Consider the following 24233-nt stretch of genomic DNA (forward strand, 5'->3'; position numbering starts at 1 on the left):
TCGGTTATAACTGTTTTTATTTTATTTTTTATTTAAATTATATTATTTTTTAAAATTGAATTAATTATAATTTTTTTAAAAATTTATACACTAACCAATTATTTAAAATTATAAAACATATAAATAAATTAAAAATACTATAAATAATAATTAAATTAATTATAATATTTATTATTATTTTTTAAATGGGAATCGAAATTAAAAATTAAAAAAATAAAATTGATGTCTCAGATTTATTTAATACACTTACCACCAGACTAAATTTATAAATATAATATTTATTATTTTTTAAATTTATAATATTTCTGATTATATCATAAAACTTATATATATATATTTATATATAACATGATTATATTTTAAATTTACAGGCATTTTATACACTAACAATAAAAATTATATATAATTTAGAAAAATTTATAATTTAGTATTTGGATATTACCATTATTAACAAGTCAATATCTACATTTTTAAGAATCTATTAAAATATCTTTATCTTTTATTTCCATCAACCAAATAATTATTTCATCTATTTCTGCAGTTAAAAATATGACAAAAAATTAAATTATCCCATTCTTTTTCTCCACCTTCTTCTTCATTGATTATTCCTCATTTTCTTCTTTGATTATTCTTTCTCTTCTTTAATTCTTCTTTTTATTCTTCTTTTTCTAAGGAAGAGGAGCAAAAGAAGATTCTTCTTATTTATCAATTTTATCTTTCATTCTTTATTAATTTGTAACGTAAAATAAAATGAAATAACTATTTTGTTGATAAAAATAAAAAATAAGAATATTTTAATAAATTTTTAAAAATACGAGAACCGATTTATTAATAATAATAATATCTAAAAATTAAATTATAAATTTTTCTATAATTTATGAAATAACTATAATATATTAACTATAATTAATATTTAACGGTTAAATCGAGTATGTTTTAATATAAATATTTTATAAAATATAAAAAATAATTATTTATACAATAATTAAATATTTATTATTAATTATAATGAAATTTATATAATAGGTCACTATAATTGATGGGCTATAGTAAAACTTTTATATGGTGAAATTTCTGAAACAAAACCTTGAATTGAAAGAATTTTATGCTTGGTTATTGAAAAAGATAGCAATCAAGTGTAAGATTCCTATCATACAAACGTAATAATAATGAAAATTAAAGGAAATAATAATAATAATAAAGAATAGTTAGCAAGAACCTAATCGTTTTAGGGATTGTTGATGTCCAAATAGTCTTCCCATTCAAGTAAAGTTGGTTGGGGTTGGCATCAACCCCATTGAGTGAGAAAGTGGCCATCTCTCTCTCTCTCTCTCTCTCTCTTAATCATGATCATCAACCTCTAAGAAAAAAAATTATAAATCAACAAAAGTTGCAAGGTGGCAATGAAAGAAAAGTAAATTCATACACCCAAGAACCTGATTCAAAGTTCTATAGTGAGAGAAAGAAACGCAAAGAAAGAGAGAGAAAGAAAGTTTTGTTTTTTTTTTTTTGGGTGAAAACAAAGATAAACAAGAATTAAAGATTATGTAAGAAAAAATCCAAAAGAAAAAACAGGCAGCATGTTCTATAGAAAAGGAGAGGGAGGCTAAAGACACAGTCTTCTCTGGCTGCTGCTGCTTCTTCTTCTCCTCCTCCTCTTTCCTTCCTTTTGCTTAATTTTCTTTTCCTTTTAAGGTTTCTGTTCATAAACTGGGTGTTAATTTAAGGTATTCTTCATATTTTCTCAGTTTCTTTTTGGTTCCTTTCTCTTCTGCTAGAGATTTTTTCTGGGTATGTGTTAATTATGGTATGTTTGTTATGGATCATGTGATTTTTTTGGTAACAGTCTTAAAGGGATTGGAATTATTTAAAAGTTGAATTTTCTCTTTCTAGATGTATTGGTACTGTTTCTGCCCATGTAGTTTTTAGCTATTTTCCTTACTAAATTCCTTCTGTCTTTGGATCCTTTTGTCTGTCAACTGTCAGATTTTTGTTTCTTGGTTTGTTGATGATTATTTCGAAAACCCATTAAATAATTTCGTCTCTTTGTTAATTCTCCTTGTCCTTGAGGTGATTTAGCTCCTGGAAGAGAACTGCAAAACCCTCATAGCCTCATCATCTCTTCATCACTCTCTTTCTCTCTCTTTCATCATGTTCTCTTAATCTTGTACAAGAGAAGGATATGAAGTTTGACCAGAATATACTTTTTTTTTTTGTAATTTTTATTATATAAAAGGAAAAAAAAAACAGTTTTGCTTTGGCAGGACCTTCTTGCTTGTATGTGTTTCTGTTGATTCTTCTCAAATTTTACCCTTAATTTTAGTTCTGATGTGAAAAGTTGGAGGCTGTCCTCCTTCTATAGCTAGAATATCTTAATCTAGTTTGAAGATTCCTCTGTTTTCTTATCCTTATCTATTCTCTGAGTGTATATTCCTTAGCAGAATTCTACTTGGAATCTTGTTACCAAACCCTTTCCTCTAAAGTTCCTGTGCTGATTTTATTACTTGTATCTTCAAATCTAATTCTTTTCCTCTATGTTCCCCTTGAAGAGAGTCCTGTAGATCTCTAGAAACACTGAGCTGAGAAGATAAGAGTTATCCACCATGTGTTGATCTGATAATGTCTGAAAATCCTGTGATTTTCACCCTGATGGGGTGTAGAAAAAAAAACATGGCAAAGTGTATGAATTGTCACATCAGAATGGTTCCACCTGTAATTTTCTTACATTGGTTAAAGATGTTTTGTCATATGTCAAGATTTTAAATTTTAACTCTGCTATAGATATCCACATACATTTATGACCCAATTGCACAGATAAGGATTTTTTTTTTTTTTTTTTTGTGGATCTGCAGATAGTTAATTACACAGCTGATTCCTCATCCAGGTGGAGACAGTAATGCTAGGAACATGGGGAAGAAAGGAAGCTGGTTTTCTGCAATCAAGAAGGTCTTTCTACCCCACTCCAAGGACAAGCTAGCCAATGTAAGTGGATATCTTGCTTCTGGTTATTTGGATGCAATTTAAGGGAAATTTTGGAGAAATTAGGTTATAAAACCTAAGAAATTGTAATATGTTTTCTTTTTTCTTTTGGACACCACAAAGGAAATGGTCTTGAATTTGTGAGTGTTCATGCAAAATGTTTGGTGTTTGAAGATACTTGTTCTATTTTGAAAGAGCAGCTGTTAGTGCTATAAATTGGAAGGACTTTGTTAATTATGTGGCTTAAATTTTGGGTATGTTTTCTTATGAGCCGAATTGTGACCCGACCCGAGAAGTTTCTCGCTTCGATTATGGTTTTGAGAGCTCTGAGAGAGATTATATTATACTTTTCATCATAGTGCTTTGCTCGTGATGGAGACCTTATGTCCCACGTTAAACTTTTTATGTTTATTCTCTTTTCTCTTTCTCTATATTGCAATTGTGAGTGTCTGTGTGCCTAGTATTGTACGTTTGTTTAAACAGGTTTGATATTTCGTATGCATGGCCTTTGAAAGATTGTGAAAAATGGTTGATAAGTAGATATATGTTTGAAGATGCACGCTATTTTGAATTAAGGGTGTTGCTTGGCTTTCGTTCATGACCAATAGCTTCTTTTATTTGTAGCATTTAAATGTTTACCCTTTTGGATACTGTATTTTCGTCTATTGTTTAATCTTTACCATCACAACCCACATTTCAGGAAGCAGATAGGAAAAGCACAAAAGAAAAGAAGAAGGGGCGAGGAAAACTAAGGCATGCTGATACAAATTCATTCATTCCCCTGTTCAGAAAACCAAGTAGCATTGAGAAGATTTTGGATGAGGCCGAAAGGGAGCATAAACTAATTTTCAGGCCTCCCACACCTCCTGAGCAACCGAAAACGCCACCTTTTGTGCCTCCAAGAGTTGCTTCTCCAAAGGTTCCTTCGCAAAGAGTTCCCTCCCCAAGAGCTGCTTCTCCTAGAGTTTCTTCCCCTAGAGCTGCATCTCCAAAGGTTCGTTCCCCGAGAGCAGCTTCTCCGAAGCATGTTCCTCGTCATAAGGAGACATACTACAGACCAGAACCAACTCTCAGGAACCACCATGCTTCAGCTACCAAGATCCAAGCAGCCTATAGAGGCTATATTGTAAGTTTCTTCTCCCTTACTGATTTATCGAGGTGCATATCAGTATGAGAAGCATTGCATCTACTAGCAGTACATTCCCTAGAATGAAATTACACACTTTTGGGATTTCAAAAGGAATTTAGGTTCCGTTTGTTTGCGGAAAATAAGTACTTGGAATTTGGAAAATATTTTCCGTGAAAAAATGTATTTTGTGGAAAATGTTTTCCACGGATCGGAGAAAATAACTTTTTTTTCTTTGTTTAATTTTAATTTAGAAAATAAAATATATTAATTTTTTTTAGAGACATTAATATGATTCTCAAAATGTAAAAAGTAACTTTCTCTCTTCAAAAGACGAAATCATTTTTTTTTTCTAAAATGGCTTAATTTTTTATTTGACTGAGAAAATATTTTTCATTGACTAATTTTTTTTAGTGTCCCAAACTTCAAAAAATACAAAAAAATACGAAAGATGTTTCTCTAAAAAATATTTCCCGTGAAACAAACAGAGACTTAATGTAATAATCAGTTGTTGTGTCTTTAGGCACCTACTAAATCAGCTGATCCATTTGCTTGAGTAATAAACTTATGGGATACTGCAATGATGTTGGACTATTAATATTGAGATTACTTTTAAGAATGACTATCCTGGTTGTTAGGATAATCATTCCTTTATTATTTTTGCTGCTATTCTTTCTTGTGTAAATATCTTTTACCTTGTTACTCTTGTATAAAAGAGAGCTTTGTGATCTTCTGAAGGTATATAGAATTAATTCATCATTTTTCATTCCCAATTTCTGCCTTCTCCTTGCTTTGTTTGGCTCAAGTTAACAATTAGTAACTGGCATCACATTTTTCCACACATTCAGGCAAGAAGGAGCTTTAGAGCTCTGAAGGGCCTGGTGAGGCTTCAAGGAGTGGTAAGAGGACAAAGTGTGAAGCGGCAGACGATGAATGCAATGAAATACATGCAGCTCTTGGTCCGGGTCCAATCTCAGATTCAGTCACGGAGGATCCAGATGTTAGAAAACCAAGCACGGCGGCAAGCTCAATATAGGAGTGATAAAGACGTCGAGAGTACCTTGGGCAAATGGAGCCTTGCTGTAAGTCCCATGTGTGATTTGTGATTGTATTTCTATCTGTTAAGCAGCTCAAACCCTTTGGAACAGTAACATGCCTATTTGGTCCGTCAAATTGCTTGCATCCTGAGACCCTTTGTGGCATGATAATCGAGAATATTAGTATATATTATTAGTATAATTTGTATAATATTGATATAATATAGATCGGGTTTATATTGGGAAACCACTTTTATTGTTGTTTAAGTCAAGAGAGCATAATCTTTGTCACCATGTCTGTGATTTAATTGTTTTTCCATATTCCTACTACTATAAGTAGTGATCATAACTGGGGCCCATTTTTGTAGTCTGAGGCAGGAAATGGAGATTGGGATGACAGCTTGCTAGTGAAAGAGGAAATTGAGGCAAGGTTGCAGAGAAAGGTGGATGCAGTTATCAAGAGAGAAAGAGCGATGGCATATGCATACTCCCACCAGGTATCTATAGCAAATATTAATTTACATATTTTGGAAATGACGGATGTTATTTGAAACTTCATGTCCATAGCCAATGAGCAGGAAACAGATTTGTAACATAACTCCATGCACCATATGCAAAATTCTTGGAAGTCGGCTTATAGCCTGGATTTTCTGGGGACATTGTAGCTGGTGTGTTAGAAAAGCGAATTATTTCTTCCTTGTCTGAAGAATCACAAACATCACAGCCAAGCTATAGATGCATGAATTATTCTCCTCTGCCATATCAACATATCTATCTGCAATGTGATTCTGCAGTTGCTGATGTGTACTGGATTTGATAGTCTGTAACTTGAAGTGTTTGAATGACATATACTTCATCTCACAGTTTCTGTGCTGTTCATCGTGCAACTAAACAGTTTAGATGATTTGGCTCTTTGGATAAAAGGATACATCATAACATTTTGTTTTCTCTTTGCTTGCAGTTATGGAAAACGACTCCAAAATCTGCTCAATCAGCTCTAGCAGACATTCGATCGAATGGATTTCCGTGGTGGTGGAACTGGTTAGATCGTCAAATACCTCCGACAAATACTCCTGAAAGCCAAGCGTTAAAGAATTTTCAACTTACACCACCAAGGCCACATTCCGAGATGAAGCCAAGCCCGCGGCCATCATCAAGCAACTACAAGCAACAGCATTTTGGGTTTGATACTATGGATACTCCCACACCGAGATCCAGTAAATCAGTTGCATTCGCGTCAACGAGACCAGCACGAACTCCAGTACACAGAACTCCACAAGCTAACACCTCAGGCTTGCCAAAATACTCAAGAGCAAGAGCAAGTACCGGAGCCGAATCCCCTTTCGACTTACCAATGAAGGACGACGATAGTCTGACTAGCTGCCCGCCCTTTTCAGTGCCGAACTACATGGTTCCTACGGTTTCAGCCAAAGCCAAAGCAAGAGCTAACAGTAATCCTAAGGAAAGGTTTCCAGGGACCCCAAGCAGTGAAAAGAGGAGGCTTTCATTCCCTCTGACACAAGGCATTGGATCATTCAAGTGGAACAAAGGATCCTTGTTCTCTAACAAGGATTCAACTTCTCATAAACAAGAATCACTTAATTTGAGTGTGGATTCAACCGTTTCTATGCCTGCAACCGTCGGAAGGAAGCCATTTAACCGATTCGTGTGATTTTAGTTTTGCGTATATTTTTAACCTTTTTTTTTCATATTTTTTGGTGTCATTTGATTGAGTTTATGGTGATATTTTGAGTTACATAACTACTGATGTAATATAATAAACCAACAGATAGAAAATGATGGTTTGGATTTAATAGTGTGTTTATATTTCCGATTGCTTTAATAATTTATTATTATTGTTTTTCATTTTTTTTAATCAGAGAAAAGCGATGCATATAAAATTATATTATTATAAAATTTTAAATTATAAAATGATATAGTAGATTTAAATTTAATTCGGTGTTAAGTGTATTTTTAATATATTTATTAAGTAAATCTGATAAGTGCATTTGAATTCGGTAATTTTAAAAATCACGTTAAGTAAATTTGATACGTGCAAAATCATTTGATACGGGCATTTGAATTCCGCGATTTAAAAAATATGAGGATTTTAAATTTTAATCTTCTAATTTTTTATTTTTATTTAAAAAAAAATATATATAATTTTTAATTTTTATTTAAAAAAAATATATATATATATATAATAATGCAAACTTTTCAATTCTCATTATATATATATATATATATATATATAATAATGCGAACGATAATAGAAATGGAATTATAATTGATTAAAAAATTGACTTATAATGAATTAGCCGATTTTAAAAATCAAGAAATAATGAATATGAAAATGAATTAAGATACATTAGAAAACTATGTTTTTTTAATGGTGCAATCTGATTTGCATTGAAATAATTCACATGGGTCTAAGAACATTAAAACTCAATCGATTGATCAAGCCAACTATAGCCCAACCCAAACAGCACCTGCATGCCTACATCTCAACCCATTGCCGACCTTGCACATAGGAGAAATTCACACGGAAAGGAACCGGCCACTGGACTCGGCCCTCACATCAATAATTTCCCGCCATAATCTCAATCGCCTAAAATTTTCCCGCCTAATCTCCATGTCCTAACAATTTTCAACAGGGCAACCACAAGCCCTAAATCTAATACTCACCGTTTAACACACACCTAACTATCATACTTCTGTCACTCCCCGTTGACCCCAATTCCGGCCATCGTAACCGCCACGTCCAGGAAGCACCACTGTTGATAAAAGTTAAATCTCTCGCTGTCACCGCCGACCTCCCGTACCCCACCATCACCATCATCCACTTCCTCCCGATTTTTCTTTCTTTTCATCGCTCAGAGACGCTTTGACCATTGTATCTACAGGTTTCTATACTTTTTGAGGTATTTCCGCGATTCTTATTTCAATTTTATTTTATTCATTTTTTCTTGCTATATGAGGTTAGGAAATCAAAGTTTCAGGAACGATCTTGAAGGAATTCTCAACTTTTATATCCTTTTGATGAAGTAATTGAAACTGAAAGCAAAATTTCCTTTCTTTGTTTGGTTGATTGTAGGTGTTATGAATGTTTCTGAACAATACTACTTTAATTAAAATTTTTCTATGCAATAAATCTTACTAAGAACACCTAGATGAATCCTACTTTGCACTTGACTTGATTGGCTGGCTGGAGTTCATCAAGCCAATTCGGGGTTCAAAGCTCTTTATTAGTGGCTTCCAGGCTTAATGTATTTAGTAGCGATAATATAATTGTTACTCTATTTGATTTCTTACCTCGAAAACCCAAGCGAAGAACAGCAAAATAATTATTACAATGACGATGTGCTTTCTCTTTCAGCATCGAACAAAAGGTGTAGACCAGATGGTGGAAATTGATAATGGAAGGGATGACATGTTGATCGATGGCCAAAGGCTGGGAAATGCTGCCACAGATGGATTTAATGCTAACTATCTTAAACTTTACTATGGTAAATAATTTTTCTTTGGAGTAAGGAGGAGTGATCTAAGGGATAATGTTTCTTTAGTTTGATTATTTTTCCTGCATTCTTATTCAATATAATTTTTAGTTGAGCATTATCCGTATTATCAATTGCTGTCCCAGTTGAATAACAATGGTGACACATTTTTCTAAATTGTCGTCTGCAGAAACTTTTGTTTTCTTTTTGTGTATTTTTTCCTGATTTTTGATTTCCTATGCTCTTAGAGTTTCCTATCGAAGATGGAAGGCCTTTTTCCCTTTATTTTTTTCCTTTAAAGAAAAAAAAACTAATCAAATGTTCTCTTCATTTCAGGAAAACTTTTCCCCCATGCTGACATTTTCAAATGGCTTTCATATGCAAATGGTAAGTCCACATATCCTTGTGTGGCGTCTAAACTTCAATAGAGGGAGCAAGCATGCTTTACTTTTACTGTTTTCAAACCAGTCCGTATTGGAAATGATGTCCATTTCTATTTGTAATTATGCTACTTCATTTCATTTCTGTAGATGGGAAGCATCCTGCCTGTGACAAGTCCTACTTTGGTCGAAGAGAGTTTTCTTTCACACTCGATAATGACATTTATCTGCGGTTCCAGTCTTTCAGCAATGAGTCTGAACTGGAGAATTCCATAAAAGAAAAATGTCCATTTAAAATAGACATTGGTCCTGTTTACAGTGTGGATGTAAGATTTTCATAGCTTGTCATTTTCAATTACTGATAATGATGTTGCCTTTAAAAGTTCATTATTTTCAACTTGTTTACGTGAACTTGGTGTCCTGGATGATTGCTTTTGTCCAGGTTCCTTGTTTCTGCCCTTACACATTTGACATAAAGAGGTCATGTGATTTTAATAATTCATCTTTATTGGTGACTAGACTCACTGATTGGATCAAATGCAGTCTTGGAATTAGTGATGCTTGAAAGCATTTCTAATTTCCAGAGCTATAAATTGAAAGTTAGATTATGCTCTCTGGTTAGTTTGAGTTCCTTTCTGCGTAGGGTAGAATAGTAATTTTTTTACCCATTTGCTTATATATCCCTTCTGTTTTACAATTTTTGTATTTTACAGCCTGCTAAGAGGCATGCCTATTCCCAAAGTGGGAATAATGTTTTCACTCCAGTGGAGAGGGAGCTAATTTTTGATATTGTAAGTCCATGGACTTCCACAGCATCCAAATTGTCTGTGTAATTTTACATTTTTTTTAATCATGACATAATTTGTAACGTCTTTAAGCTTTAAATATGTCCAGGATATATCAGATTATGATAATGTCAGATATTGCTGCTCAGGAGCTGATGTTTGCTTGGACTGCTGGCCTCTAATGACTGTTGCTATTAAAGTAATTGACATTTCACTCAGAGGTAGGAGCACTTTACACTTTACATGGCTTCCTGAAGTTTTCACTTAGATAGCCACCTTGATATTAGCAGTTAGAGAATCCAATGTTCTGCATTGTAGAAGTCAGCAGCATCCTCCCATAGCTTACATCTTTCTCTCAAATGGTAAATATCATTGGTAAAATTTTTAAATTGGCTGTTAATGAAAGTGCTTGAGTTCAATCAGTTTTCTTCATTTCCCTCCTCTTTTATACGGGTTAAATATTTCCTTTTTCTTTTTCCCTAAATCGATTCCATATGCAAAAAATATAGGGAACAGTCTCACACTCATCATTCAAAAAGAATAGTAAACTTCACTTTAAGTTCCACTTAGTTACTCCAATCCTGCAGATGACTTTGGTTTCAATCACATTCTCTGGGTTTTTAGCGGTCGACGTGGTGTCCATTGCTGGGTTTGTGATGGAAAAGCAAGAAGGTAATTTTACTGTATTACTCTGTGGTAACTGGTATGAGTACGACACAATCGTTTAATTCATTGCCATTATGCATGCAGGTTGACCAATGAACAGAGGACAGCTATCGCTGATTATTTCCGAGTTTACAAGGTGGTATACTACATTTTATGAATGCAACTGCATTATGATATTTTATATAGGGTTAATTGAAGTTGCATATTCTGTACTTTGTTCAGGGCAATGAAAATAGTAGTAAGGGGGTTTCTTTGACTGGTCATGCTCTTCATCCTTTCCTTGTGTAAGTTCTCACATGTAGCCATGTACTGTTAATTTAATTTTTCTTCTTTATTTTCTAACCCATCTGCAATGCAGGAGATCTTATACTGAAGTTCTCAAGGACTTCTTTGAGACAAAATTGCTTTCCAGTCAAAATCTATTTTCAACTCAAGAGAGATATGAGAAGATATTGGAGATGATTCCAGATGAATGTATTTTCTTCCCTATTTTCTCCTTTTACATATAGTTATCGCTGTGTCTTGCTGCAACAACAAATGTGTTGTCTTTGTAGCTGTTACTTCTGAGATTCGGGGAAAGTGGGAAAGTAGTAAGCGATCCTCCATTTCAAAAGAAGACATTAATGTTGTTCGATGGGAGCAGCTAAAGCATACATTACAATCTGGACAAAAGAAGGTAAAAACTGATATTTGTGCCCTATTTCTTGTAGGAAATGGATTACCTTTTGGTTGGCAGTATTTGTTTCTATCATGCATACCTAACCCAAATATTGGTTGAATCTAATATGTGTATGGATTTTCATATGGAAAATTCCAGTGGATACATATTAATTTGCTTGGACTAGAGAATTCCAAGCCAGTTGCTTTATTGCTCTGAATTGTTATATATTTCAAATTTTGAAGTTCTGGGGAAATTTTGATTGATGCAAATTATGTCGTGTTTCAAATTTTCAATACACGCATGGTCGGTTGTCATTTGTTACTTTTTATCTTCAGAATATTCTGTAATTCATGCATTTCTTGGCAATTAGTTTTCTCTAGGCTATTAGAATTAATTGCTTCATGATATTAATTGATTGTTTTGAATTTTTTTTTTGTATTGGAGAATTGATATTATGGCATTAAAATTGATATTGTGCAAATTGAATAAAATGATTGACTATGGGCTAAAGGTTCACTATTGCTCCTTTGAACATGTGCTAAATTGAGCTTCATCAATAAGTACGAGGGTGAAAATTGGAGCATTGAGCCATTGAGTATGCATGCCTGAAGATCCTGCTCATACATAATCAGTGGACGCTTTTTCTTGTTTATGACTTGTGGTTGATATTTCTCAGTATCATGGAGAAGTGTTGTCTAGCTATGAGGTCTATTTGTACAATGCATAAAAATAGGAAAGCAAGCTGGAAAAGAACAGATAATGTAAGATGAATAAAAATGAAATGAAAAAGTGAATAAAAATGAAACGATGGTATCAAGCACCTCAAGTAATTGTGTTAATTGGGGAAAAACACAAGTCAATTGAAATGATTAATTATTTTAGTAAGGTTGATGTTTAAAAACAATCAGAGCACAATATGGTAGCTTGAATGCAGTTGCAAAGCCAACTGTGTTGCATATTCACTGTAATCATAAGAGATTATTTGTTGTTTTGCATTTCAATGCATGATGATAAGATGCATAACTGGTTTGAACTTTACTTTTTAACAAACACAAATTACTTCAACATAAAGTTTCCATCCTCATTGGCGCATAGCATGTTCTCATTTTAGTATCAACATATTTCTCTACTAAGATCTTATATGGTTAGAAGAAGACTTGCATAGTTACCATAATTGCCAAAGTTTTCACCCTTCACTTGGTTTTTGGTTTTTCAAACAAATGCCTTTGAGATTATTTGCCTTTTCACAAACTCTGTGTCAAACTTGAGAATTCTTGTGTTTACTGATTTCTGTTTGAATTTGGGGCCAGAATTCTTGTCAGCTTTTGATGATCTTGTTTTCATCCTTCTAAGCTTTTACTTTGCTTTAATATGTTTTTTTCCAGGCACAAGGACTTCGTAGATGTGTTGAAGAGATTGTGTTCTCTTTTACTTATCCTAGGATTGATATGGAGGTTTGCACAATAACCCCCTTCCCACTTTTATAGTCCTTACCTTATTACAATGAATTCTTCCAATAATGCAACATCCTCGTGGTTGTCCCCTAATTTAGATAAATAATTTTATACTTTCAGCACTATATACTTCCTCTTTGTCATTTTAAATTCTAATTATTTTGAACATTTCCATGCATGAGTTAGGTGTCAAAACACATGAACCATTTGCTGAAGGCACCATTCTGTGTTCATCCAAAAACAGGTGGGTATTTGAAGTCCTATTGTTATTCTGCTGTGAATGCATGTCATGTGTGGACTTAAAATTAACACTCGGCATTGGAATTTCAAGAGTTTCTTCTGTTCAATTATTTTCTCTTCTCCAAGAGTTTGCGCATAAAGCTTAAAGGAGTAATAGTTTATCATACTCTAAATCTCTGACTGTATTTATTGTTAACCTTGTGAGCTTTCATCTTATTGATCCTTTGTTGCTATGCTTATTTATTCTGTTTGCTCCAGGACGTGTTTGTGTACCTATTGACCCAAAACATTGTGAAGAATTTGATCCTACTTTGGTACCAACACTTTCCCAGGTAATGGTGCACTGGACTCTTTTTTCTTTTCTTTTCTTTTTTTTTTTTAAAATTTATTTGCATACTTTTGTGTAAGATGTGTCAGATGACTCTTCAATCTAGTTTATTGGTAAATTCTATCATTTTTGTCCTGATTCATTAACTCTTAAAGTGTGGTTGGTTTCAACTTGTCTATACTAGGTGCATGTAAGAACTAGTGCAAAAATGATGGAATGGGTTGAAATACAAGTTTACGCTCAGCATTGTTTTGTGCCCTTGATTTATTTCTATTGCAGCTACCCTTTTTTCTGTTGAATTTCCTAGTCTTAGCAAACTTGTAGAGAATATGGACTAGTTTGAATGCTTTGTTGAGTTGTATGGTCTCAACTATCACCTATGAACAAAATAAAGTATATAGGAACTCAGCTTGGTTTGCCCATTGGTTCCTTTCCTTTTCTTTTCTTTTCTTTTTTTTTTTATTTAAAAAAAGAATGTTCATAGACACCTCTTTTTGGAGGATTCACGTTACTGCTTACTGAGGATCCTTAATTATGAATCATAATTTATCAGTCCTGGGAGTTTTATCATTTATGGGCCAAGGTAGGCTTCTATTGTAAGTCATTCATTGAGAAACTTCTAGAAAACTTTACTATACTTTTCTGCACTAGCATATTCTTCCTCATGAGTGATGAAGTTAAATATACAACTATGTGCCTTCTAGAGGCTTAAATGCTCCTTTTTGACACATATTATTATATCCCTGTGCATATGAAATTGGAAATAATAAGTATTATCTTCATTGCAGCGTTACTGTTAATTACTCCATTCCATGGTCTTATATAGATTTCCCTATTCTTTTGAATCCTTGTATAACTATACTGGATTTGCAGCTCTTGGAAGAACTTAACATTGGAGGACTAAGAGCAGATGATGATAATGGTATGTCAACCTACTGCTAAACTTCACACCTCTAGCATTTCTTTGCAGCCTTTGGGTGCACTAGTGCATAGTGGTCAGAATATTAAGGCAGGCTCTATTAATGTGGGATATGGAATGGAAATGGGCATGGATTTATGGTTCATAGGAATTAAATTCTTCTTCTTCACTTGCTCCTTCTCCCCTGCTATCTCTTTATCTTTTTAAATGACTAATAGAATTTAATGGCATTTTAGAAGTCATAAAATTTTTGAGTTCTTTGGATACTGAAAAAAAAAGATGGAATGCTATTCCAAGAATTAGATTACATCCCCCTTTTCAAAGTAAACCGAATATTGAGCAAGATTAGCTTGACTTTTGCTATGGGAAATGCTGCTGGAGTTAATGTTTACTGCTTTCACATATTCTGTTGTGGAGTTATTTTATTTTATTATTATTATCTTCCTGCGGGTTCAACAGACAACCTAAATACAAATATATGCATTTTTTCTCTTGGCAGAATGTGATAGAACCTCACTAGGAAAATCACTCAGCTTTTTCAGATCATCATTCTTGCGACCTCTTCTTAAATCTTGCAAGGTATATCCAAAATCAACTTGGTTGTTCAACTTGATTTTGTTCATCACAAATGGAACCGCAGTTAGGTTGGCTAATGAGTGTTACTTAAAAATATTCTATTATTGCCTGCCTAGGTAGAAAGTCTGAACTTTATGCTTCCCTTGTCTTGGTGATAGAAAGTAGACCTTAGAAATCAAGAACAATCCCATTTTTGCACAAAGCATGCTAATCCTGGCAGGCATCACTGAACCAAATGATCTAAAATTTGCAGGAAGAGATGGAGAGTTTACATAATGCGAAACTGCAGCAGTCAAAAAATTCATTGAGTTGGTAATGTTTTCCCCAATCAGTTCGTCTTTTCATGAGAAGGTTCTGTTGCAGTTTGCTCTTAGACGTGCTCGACAATACCAAACAGTATATATAATGATGTCGCAGTGTAACTTAACTTATGGATGTCTTGCTCTCTGCTTTTCTATATAATCATTAGCGTCCCAAGCAGATCATTTAGATGCTTGTTTTGCTCTTCTGTCAACTTAACAAAGCATACGATAATTTTATGTTGACCCTGATGAAGCTATTAGATGAATGAGAATAGAGAAATATTCCAAGTGCATCTACTATTTTAAGGTTTGGATACTCTCTCTTGCTTCTTCCATGGGAAATAGTTAAAATCAATTTCCTACTGAATGCAAGGGAAGTTGTTTTTTTCCTTTGACGTTTTTTTAATGTTTTATTTAGACGGATCTCACGTGTTAAGCCTAGAATTGAGGTTTTCTTCCCGATAATGAAGTTATAATCAATTTTTGCATTCTCTCTTTCGAAGGATTTTGCTTCCTTCTCTTATTGTAAACTCTTGTGAACCCTTGTGAGAGTTCAAATAGCAAGTCGGTTTCTTTGGTCGTTTAACGAGTTCTTCACAATTTCTTCTACGTTTTTCATGTAAAATATGAGTAAAAGTTTCCAATTTTCTAGAAATTATATGGTATGTACTATGTGTTTTATAATTGTAAATAAGCTACCATATTTCTATATAAAAAAAGGAAATATTATTCAAAATTTTCATAAAATAAAGTTTTGAATAAATCTCATTTTCATTTTAATTTTATTGAAAATATTTTTTTTATTTAATTTATCTATTTTTTTAATTTGCAATTAAATTAGTCTTTTTTGTCAAATTAAAATAATAAAATTTCAAAATTTTGGACGAATAAAATATTACTTTTATATTTTTAATATTAAAAATTGTAAAATATTAAATTATAAATTTATATTAATTATAGTAATTAAGCATGAGAAATATTTAAAATATTAAAATCATTATATGATTAAAATATTATAAAATTATTACAAAACTAAACTTATAATAATTTTGACAAAAAATATAGAGTTAATATTTTAATATTAAAAAATAAAAATTAATATTTTATATTTATAAATTTTAAGATTATTATTTTAATATTTTTGGCTAAAAGTAGCTATTTTGCTCTAAATAAAAAGAAATTAGATAATCTGGGTTAAAATTTCAATTCTAAACAAAATTGTACATTCTCCAAAAAGTCGAACAAAAATATGTGACTTATTTCTGATGTAATGAAAATGTGGTTGGAGTAAAACTGTATTATGATTGGTTAGATCTGCAGGAAGGAGAAAGTGGGACGGTTAGTACTTTTGTCTCTATAATAATTGATTTTTATACAATAAGAGGATGGTTAATCATAGTATTTTTTGAAAATCCGGCAATGATGTGGCCGGCTCGCTGGTAAGAGATCTTTATCGGCTAATTAGTCGGGTATTTCGTGATTGCAGGCGTGAAGAGGATTTACTGGATTATAGCTGTTAACGATAACTTATGGAGACTCGCCCTAAAGTTGAGAGGACAAGTCTGTCTGACCTGAGGCCGACCTGTCTTGAGGCAGGGTTTTCTTTCTCTTGGTTTTGAGTAGAATAGTTGTCTGAGTCTTCATGAGGAGTCAAGCGTCCGAGTCTTTATGAGAATATGATCGTTCGAGTCTTTCATTCTACATGTGGGACCGCTTATTAGCTTATCAAATCTTGCCACGTGGCCTTATCTTATAATGACAGCTCACGACTTATTTTGAAAAATTCTTATGTAGCATCAGAGGTTCCCGTTGGTCTTCGATTCTTTATATTTGAAGGTGATAGTTATCTTCATGATCTGAGTCATTTCAGTTTGTTTGTCCAGGCTGAGCGTATGACAGCCTTGATTTCTTCTTGCTTGCCCTACCGATCAGTCAAGTTTATTATCTTGTCAAAAATTGATCCGAGCGATATAATAATGTCTTGACAAGTTTCTGAGCATTTTTCTAGTCCTAATCTTAGCCCTGACACACCTTCGGGTTTTCTGGCATCAAATGCCTTCACGAGCTTTTGGATATTTTTATAGCCTTGATCTTAGCCCTGATGTGCCTCTGGGCTTTCTAGCATCAAATCCTTGACGAGTTTCCATATATTTTTCTAACCCTTGCGAGCTCCTTGGCCTTCTACAGACCTAAGAAGCTTTTGGCACCAAGTTCATTTGCGAGCTTCCGGGCATTTTTCTAGCCCTTACGAGCTTCTTGGTTTTTTTTAGCCTTCACGATCTTTTAGGTATTTTTCTAGCCCTGATCTTAGCCTTGACATGCCTCTGGGCTTTTTCTAACCTTAGACTTTAGTCCAAACTTTTTTCTCTCCCTGTCATTTTTCGGGCTCATAATCCTAATTTTCGTCCGAACACCTTTGTTCTTGTGCATCTTCTAGGCTTTTTAAGCATCTTTCGATCATTTTTACTTTTACGTATCTTTCGGGCTCTTTTACCCTTAAGCATCTTTCGAACATTTTTGCTCTTGCGAGCTCCTTTTACTCGAGCTTCTGGGCATTTTTCCAGCCCTTGCAGCCTATTATCAAATGACTTAGAAACTTTTTGTAACACGGGACCAATACCCAGTTGGTCAGCCTGATGTATACTTGCCTTACGGTCTAGCATGAAATGCCTTAAAAACTTTTTTGTGAAGCAGGACTAACTCCCGATTGGTCGGCCTGGCGTACCCGCCTTATGACCTTAGTATCAAATGTCTTAAAAACTCTTGTTTATCGGGACGGTTGTATGGCTGTAGGTTTCCCTCCAAAGCCTTGAAACTTTTGTTCATGGGTCTAACGCCCAGTCTTCTGGTCTATCAGATTTCCATCTTATGGCTGTATTTTTGTGGGAGTAACACCCGCTTATAAAATGCCTTCTTATACGGGACTAGTGCCCGGATGGCCTTATGGCCTTTATGAATGTTTGTCTTCGTGGATTAATGTCCAGATGGCTTGGCAATTGCCTTATGATCTTGATTAGTGAGACTAACGCTCGAATGGTATGGCGAAGGCTGTCTTGTGATTTGACCTGGCAAATACTACCTTATGACCTTGATTAGTGGGACCTATATTCAAATGGCCTGGCAATTGCCTTATGGCTTTTTATGAATTTGTTTCCGCGAACTGAAGCCCGGATGGTCTGGCAATTGCCTTATAGCCTTGATTATTGGGACTAACACCCGAGTGGTTTGGTGAAAACCGCCTTGTGACTTGGCCTGGCGATTGCCTTATGACCTTTTATGAGTTTGTCTCCACGAATCGATGCCTGGATGGCCTGACAATTGCCTTATGGCCTTAATTAGTGTGATTGACACCCAAGTGGTCTGGCGTATTAGGAAACCCAGAGATTACTGCAATCCAAAACACGCAGCGGAAAAAGAATCTCTATTCCCTTACAGGATCCGAGTGCTTCGTTTATTTCGAAAGAAATGGTAAGAGACTAACCTGTTAGACTCGACGAGAAGATACAGTTCCGGACTGATAGTACTACTTTTGAAACGAACACCCTCAATGGTATCCACACAAACGTCTTTTATCCTTCTAGAGTGCTATCTCTCTCATCGGATGGATAAGCTATGTGCTCTTCAATCTGCAACTCAGAAAAATGATTTCCCTAAAACCTTACTTCCACAATTCGCAGAAGAAGTTTTATTCGTTTTTCAGTCTTTTTGTTTTTTCATACTTCTTTTCATAAAAGATTTGTGTTCATAACCAACTCTTACAATCTCGCAGATACTCGAATATTTTATGTTATAGTTTTTTTGAAAAGGAAAATCGAAAAATCTTATATCTGTAACAGTTACAGATAGACTGCAGATCTTTTAAATATTATTACCTTATAAGAATAAATAATTAATATTAATAATAATAACAACTTTATTATTATTAATTATACTAATGGGCTTTTAGCCCATTAATATGACATAGCACATCAACGATGTTCTTTTGTGTGTGATCCAATAGGCTCACATTAATTGGCAATAGGTTCAGTCCCACAAGACTCATAAATCATAAGCGGCCTTTAGCAAGACATTATGACTGCCCAATCAATATGAGGATCGATAGTCCGATAAAACCTAATAAATAGAACATGTATTAATCCTTTTGTCACACGATATCTAGTTTGAATATAAGTTATGGTCAATGTCAAACTTATAACGTTCAAACTTGTGATTTCTCGATCTCTAAATAGACTAATAAAACCAAATGATTTTGATCACACTATCAAATCATTTGAGCACAGCCATGCATTTCTTAGTCTCACTTATCGAAGGGCCCAGAAGATATCTCTCTCAAAAAGAGAGATAAATTCTATTTTGATTGTTTAATATCATCTACATAATTTCTATTATGCTCAATCATAACCTTTATGCTCAATCATAACCTTTATGATTATCCGATTAAAAACAATATTTGGTTATGTCAAAACATAACAATCCTTATGTTGGAAACTATGACAATCTCAAATCAAAGGATTAAAACATAACTACTTTGAGATTCACTTATGACAATAACCCATGTAGTGATCTCAATGTGGGTCTATCCAATACTTTGTTCTCTAACAAGTATCTATGATTATTGAATTATATCAACATATACATAATTATCTCATGATTATCAATCAATAATCATACTAGTCATATTTTATTATTATCACTATAATAATAAGTAACCAGGGGATGTTAATAATTATTATGTAACATGCAAATAAATAATAATGATAATAAAATCTCTTTTATTAATAATTAAAATGACATACAAAAATGTCCAAGATAATGGCCTAGGGCAAATACACTAACATGGCGAAAACCGCCTTATGACCTGACCTGATGAAGACTGCTTATGGCCTTGATTAATGGGACTAACGCCCGAGTGGTCTGGCGGAAACCACCTTGTAACCTAGCCTGGTGATTGTGTTATGGCCTTTTATGAGTTTGCCTTCGCGTATCGATGTCTAGATGGCTTGACAATTTTCTTATGGCCTTGATTAGTGGGACTAATGCCCGAATGGTTTGGCGAAAACCGCATTGAGACCTAACCTAGCAAAAACTGCCTTATGGCCTTTGTTTTTGTCTCCATACTCTCATCCATCCAATGATTCTTATTTTTCTATTAAAGAAGCTTGAAGAATGCATCTTAGTTTTATAATATCTCCATAAACCGCAAATATTTTCTAAGGATAAAATAAAAGGCTCAGTTGTCTAACTTAGCCAATTTCAAAGCTTGGAATTGGATCCGGGAGCTGAATGTATGTGATATTTTCCCTATTGTCTCCCTTATTAACATTCGGTCCTCCTGTAATCACATGAATAACCCCCACAAATTCACTGTCAGGGGTGATTTTGGAAATTGTTACCTCGAGTTTAGACCTCCTATCTTTTTCTTTTTTTTATGAACTTTCAAAGTGCGTCATTCCTTACTGATCTTTTGATCTCGTCTTTTAATTGTCGGCACCCCTCTGTTATATGTCCGTGGTCTACATGAGAATGGCAATACTTGATCCTGCCTCATTTTACAGCTTTCTTAGGATTTGAGAGACCACTTGATCTTCTTGTCGTTTTTCCTAATTACATTAGAATATGTATTCGTGAGTTATTTAATGGGGCTCGTTCTTTTGTCCTCTTCATGTCCTTCCTAGTGCCTTGTAGCAGCCCGTATTAGCTTTCTACCGTCATCTTTCGATGTATCGTTTAATGACTCTTCTTCTTTGAACTTGTCCTTCCCTTTGGACTGCATTTGGATTGCTTTTGTCATTGCCCTTTGTCCGAGGCCTTGAGGTGTCAACGAGACTTCCTCTCTTACTCTAGGAGCCATAAGCGACGCCTCTTCTTGAGCTTTGCATTACTCGAAAGTAATCTGTAACTTTCTCACGTACTGGAGCATCTGCTCAATACTCAGATTGTTGAGATCTACTCCATTGAGGGTGCGTTTTGTCCACTGCTAGGGGTGAAAGAAATAATGGCGTCCTCATTGGTAACACTCTTAGCAGCAGCCTTGCGAGATTCTGGCCATGTCAGAAGGGAAATGTGAGATTTCTTTTTAAGAGAAAATGAATAAGAGATCAGTTTTAATCCAAATGAATAGAGAGAATTCAATGGATTTTCCAGCAATGGAACTAATGATGTTGCTGGAATTAAAATGATGACATGGCCGAAGCGAAACTGTACTATGATTGGCTAGACCTAAAAGGACAAAGTGAGGTGGTTGGCATATACAGCAGCCACTTCAACGCTCAAGTTAGTAAACTGAAGAACAAGGCAAGAGTAAGGAATTACTTAGAATTCAGAGTATTGGTGTGAGAGAATAACGTACTTTTATCTCTATGATCATTGATTTTTATACTGTAAGAGGATGATTAATTATAGTATTTTCTGATAATCCGACTATGATGTGGCTGACTCGCTGGTAAAGGATCTTCACCGGCTAATTGGTCGGGTATCCCATGATTGCAAGTGTGAAGGGGATATACTGGAGTGTAGCTGTTAACGGTAACTTTCTTATAAAAACTCACCCTGAAATTGAGACGGCGAGTTTATTCAACATAAGGCCGATCTGCCCTAAGGCAGAGTCTTCTTTCTCTTTGTTCTGAGTACAACGGTCATCTGAGTCTTCATGAGGAGCTGAACATTCGAGTCTTTATAAGGATATGGTCGTCCAAGTCTTCTTTTTTACGAATGAGACCGCTCATCAACTTATCAAATTTTACCACCTAACTTTATCTTATGGTAACAGCTCACGGTTTACTTTAAAAAATTCTTATGTAGCATCAGTTTTATTATTAAAAATAATATTATATTAAATCTAAACTTATTTAGCTATTAAAAAATATAAAATATTAATTAATAAAAAAATTAAACTTATTTGACTCTAAAAAAATTAAAAAAATAAAATCATACCGATAAAGAAAATAAAAAAGACGTTAAAAAGATTAACATACTCGAACGCACCAAAAACTTAACACACAAAATTTCCTCTCTTGGACCCATGCACAAACTGCAAGTGGAGTTGTCGGCGATGTGCTTGCAGTCCTACGATGGCGAGGTTGTGTTTTGAGATTCTTTGAATTGCCCATACTTTGCCAACTTTTGGTACTCAATTGAATGCTACCATTGAATCCTGACCCAGATTTTCGGTGCATTCACACAAGAGTATCCATATTGCTGTATATATAAATGTAGGAAAATATTTATTTAAATTCAATTTATTATAGACCAAATCAATTATAAAATATAAAAATAAAATAAAATTAACATATTTATATCTTAAAATAGATCAAAGACTTGATCTATAATACATCATATTCAACTAAAAATTTCTAATAAATATAACCTCGGCTTACCCTTTTCTTCATATGAAAATAGAACATAGACAGGACCAGGATCAATGGCTTTTAATTGGGTCCATGTGCCATGCATTACACATTTCCAAGTCAAGTAGTGCAATCAATAATCAAATCAGGTTTCAAAACATGCAAAAGACTCCGTGTGGGATCCTTGAAACGGCACAGGAGCAGAACCAAAAGAGACAGATAATAAAGACTCAGTATCATAAAAAAAAAATGAAAATATAGGCTTTTGAAATAGCCAAGACAATCGAAATATAAAAGTCTTTTATATAAATTTTTGGTAATAAATTAATTTTTTTAAAAAAATGGAATCGAAAATCGAAGATTAAAATTTGAGATCTCTTAAATTTATTCAGATTTAACTAGTATGTGAATGCAGGGTGAGCACTCGGTCGGTTCGGTTTAAAATCAAACCGAACCGAATAAACTAAAAACCGAAATTTTAGTGTTTATGAAAATCGAACCGAATCGATTTTGGTTAAAAATCGAATTAAACTGAACATATCTGATTCGGTTCGGTTTGATCGATTTCGATTTTTAATATTTTTTTTTATATTTTTTACACTTTATTTTTAGTATTTTAAAATTTAATTAAAATATTTTAATCTTAATATAATCTAATTTCTCAATATTATTAAAAAATATATTATTATCACTAATCGATTCGGTTCGATTTTTTCGATTTTTTTCTGATCAAAACCGAACCGAACTGAAATAACTAAAATTTCTAAAATTAAAAACCGAACCGAACTGAATTATATAAAAAATCAAACCAAATTTTCAATTCGATTCGATTCGATTAATTTTTTTAGTTTGAATCAAATACTGCTCACCGATGTGAATGCGGTAATAAATTAATTTCTAAATTTAATTTTTACCTAATAAAATGATAATTTTATAAATAAAAATTACATGTTGTCGTGAATTTACCATTAATTAGAGGTTATATTATTTTAACAGCTATTTTTTTTAAAAAAAGCTATTTATTTATTATTTTAATAATAATAAATTAAAATATTACTATTTTAATTTTAAAGATTATGTTATTCATTATTTTTTATTTGTTATTATAGTAAATAATTTTAATTTTTAAAATATAAAAATTAATATTATGTAAGTATAAAAATTAATAATTAATGAATAATAATTTTAAATTTTCTTAAAAATTCATTTCTATATTCTGAAAGAATAAAAATTATAGATTTAAAAATTAAAAATTAATTTTTATACTTAGAAGTCTGTTTAAATTAATTTTTATAAATATTAAAATATTTATATTTAATTAAAAATTAAAAGTTGATTTTTATAGGTAGATTATTGTTGGAATTCGTTTAAATTAATTTTTATAAGTATATAATATTATTTTTATATTTTAAAAATTAAAATTATTCAGTATGATAACAAATAAGAAAAATAATGAATAAAATCAACATATATAGAGAATGATCATTTTGTTAAATTGAAATTAAAATTAAGAGATTCATCTATGGGTTTTTTTTTATTATTCGTAAAGATATTTAATATTGAAAGTTGTGGCTATAATCGTAATAAATATAAAATTTTAAAATTTTTAATTTAATTTAATAAATTATTTTAGTAATTGACGTAATAAATTAAAAAATTAAAATTTTTTTATTTGAAATTAAAGGTTTTAGCTATAATCATGATTAATGCAAAATTATGGACTTTTTTAGTGAATAATTCTAATTCAGATATTTAAATTTTGGATGAATTAGCCGTAATTTTAATTAATTTTTAAAAATGAAAATGTGAGAATTTAAATATATATTTTGTTATTTTTTAAATATAAATTAATTAACATTAATCCATATTTAATTATAGTTAATTAATATATTTAATTCTAAAATAATAATAATAATTTAATTATTAAATATGTAGTGTAT

At 32.8% G+C, this 24233-nt stretch overlaps 2 protein-coding genes across 5 annotated transcripts; both read left to right on the forward strand.

Moving 5' to 3' along the window:
- Positions 1 to 1310: 1310 nt before the first annotated feature.
- On the forward strand, positions 1311 to 6956 carry LOC110626534 (protein IQ-DOMAIN 14). 4 transcript variants are annotated; one of them, XM_021772496.2, is made up of 6 exons: positions 1311 to 1727; positions 2885 to 2982; positions 3680 to 4105; positions 4954 to 5187; positions 5511 to 5639; positions 6104 to 6956. In XM_021772496.2, the coding sequence occupies exons 2-6, from the start codon at positions 2908 to 2910 to the stop codon at positions 6812 to 6814; spliced, it is 1575 nt and encodes a 524-aa protein (XP_021628188.1). In that variant the 5' UTR covers positions 1311 to 1727; positions 2885 to 2907; the 3' UTR covers positions 6815 to 6956. The 4 variants fall into 4 exon arrangements, with proteins under 4 accessions (XP_021628188.1, XP_021628187.1, XP_043817732.1 ...); XM_021772495.2 differs by having other exon boundaries at positions 1312 to 1727; positions 2853 to 2982; XM_043961797.1 differs by lacking the exon at positions 1311 to 1727 and adding an exon at positions 1771 to 2277 and having other exon boundaries at positions 2853 to 2982.
- A 720-nt stretch (positions 6957 to 7676) lies between these two features.
- Positions 7677 to 15240, forward strand: LOC110626091 (DNA primase small subunit). The gene is made up of 17 exons (XM_021771835.2): positions 7677 to 8063; positions 8519 to 8648; positions 8973 to 9023; positions 9167 to 9342; positions 9730 to 9807; positions 9911 to 10022; positions 10389 to 10473; positions 10552 to 10603; positions 10690 to 10751; positions 10826 to 10941; positions 11022 to 11143; positions 12514 to 12582; positions 12769 to 12826; positions 13081 to 13154; positions 14024 to 14072; positions 14569 to 14648; positions 14899 to 15240. The coding sequence occupies exons 2-17, from the start codon at positions 8543 to 8545 to the stop codon at positions 14959 to 14961; spliced, it is 1353 nt and encodes a 450-aa protein (XP_021627527.1). The 5' UTR covers positions 7677 to 8063; positions 8519 to 8542; the 3' UTR covers positions 14962 to 15240.
- Positions 15241 to 24233: the final 8993 nt, after the last annotated feature.

The sequence above is a fragment of the Manihot esculenta genome, chromosome 11 (genome assembly GCF_001659605.2).
Source record: "Manihot esculenta cultivar AM560-2 chromosome 11, M.esculenta_v8, whole genome shotgun sequence".
NCBI classification, from domain to species: Eukaryota; Viridiplantae; Streptophyta; class Magnoliopsida; order Malpighiales; family Euphorbiaceae; genus Manihot; species Manihot esculenta.

Coding starts and splice junctions, on each gene's coding strand:
- LOC110626091 (XM_021771835.2), top strand. CDS start 8,543: ATGGTGGAAATTGATAATGGAAGGGATGACATGTTGATCGATGGCCAA. Junction 8,649..8,972: donor CTATCTTAAACTTTACTATG/GTAAATAATTTT, acceptor TCTTCATTTCAG/GAAAACTTTTCCCCCATGCT. Junction 12,583..12,768: donor ATCCTAGGATTGATATGGAG/GTTTGCACAATA, acceptor TGCATGAGTTAG/GTGTCAAAACACATGAACCA.
- LOC110626534 (XM_021772496.2), top strand. CDS start 2,908: ATGGGGAAGAAAGGAAGCTGGTTTTCTGCAATCAAGAAGGTCTTTCTA. Junction 4,106..4,953: donor CAGCCTATAGAGGCTATATT/GTAAGTTTCTTC, acceptor CCACACATTCAG/GCAAGAAGGAGCTTTAGAGC. Junction 5,640..6,103: donor CATATGCATACTCCCACCAG/GTATCTATAGCA, acceptor CTTTGCTTGCAG/TTATGGAAAACGACTCCAAA.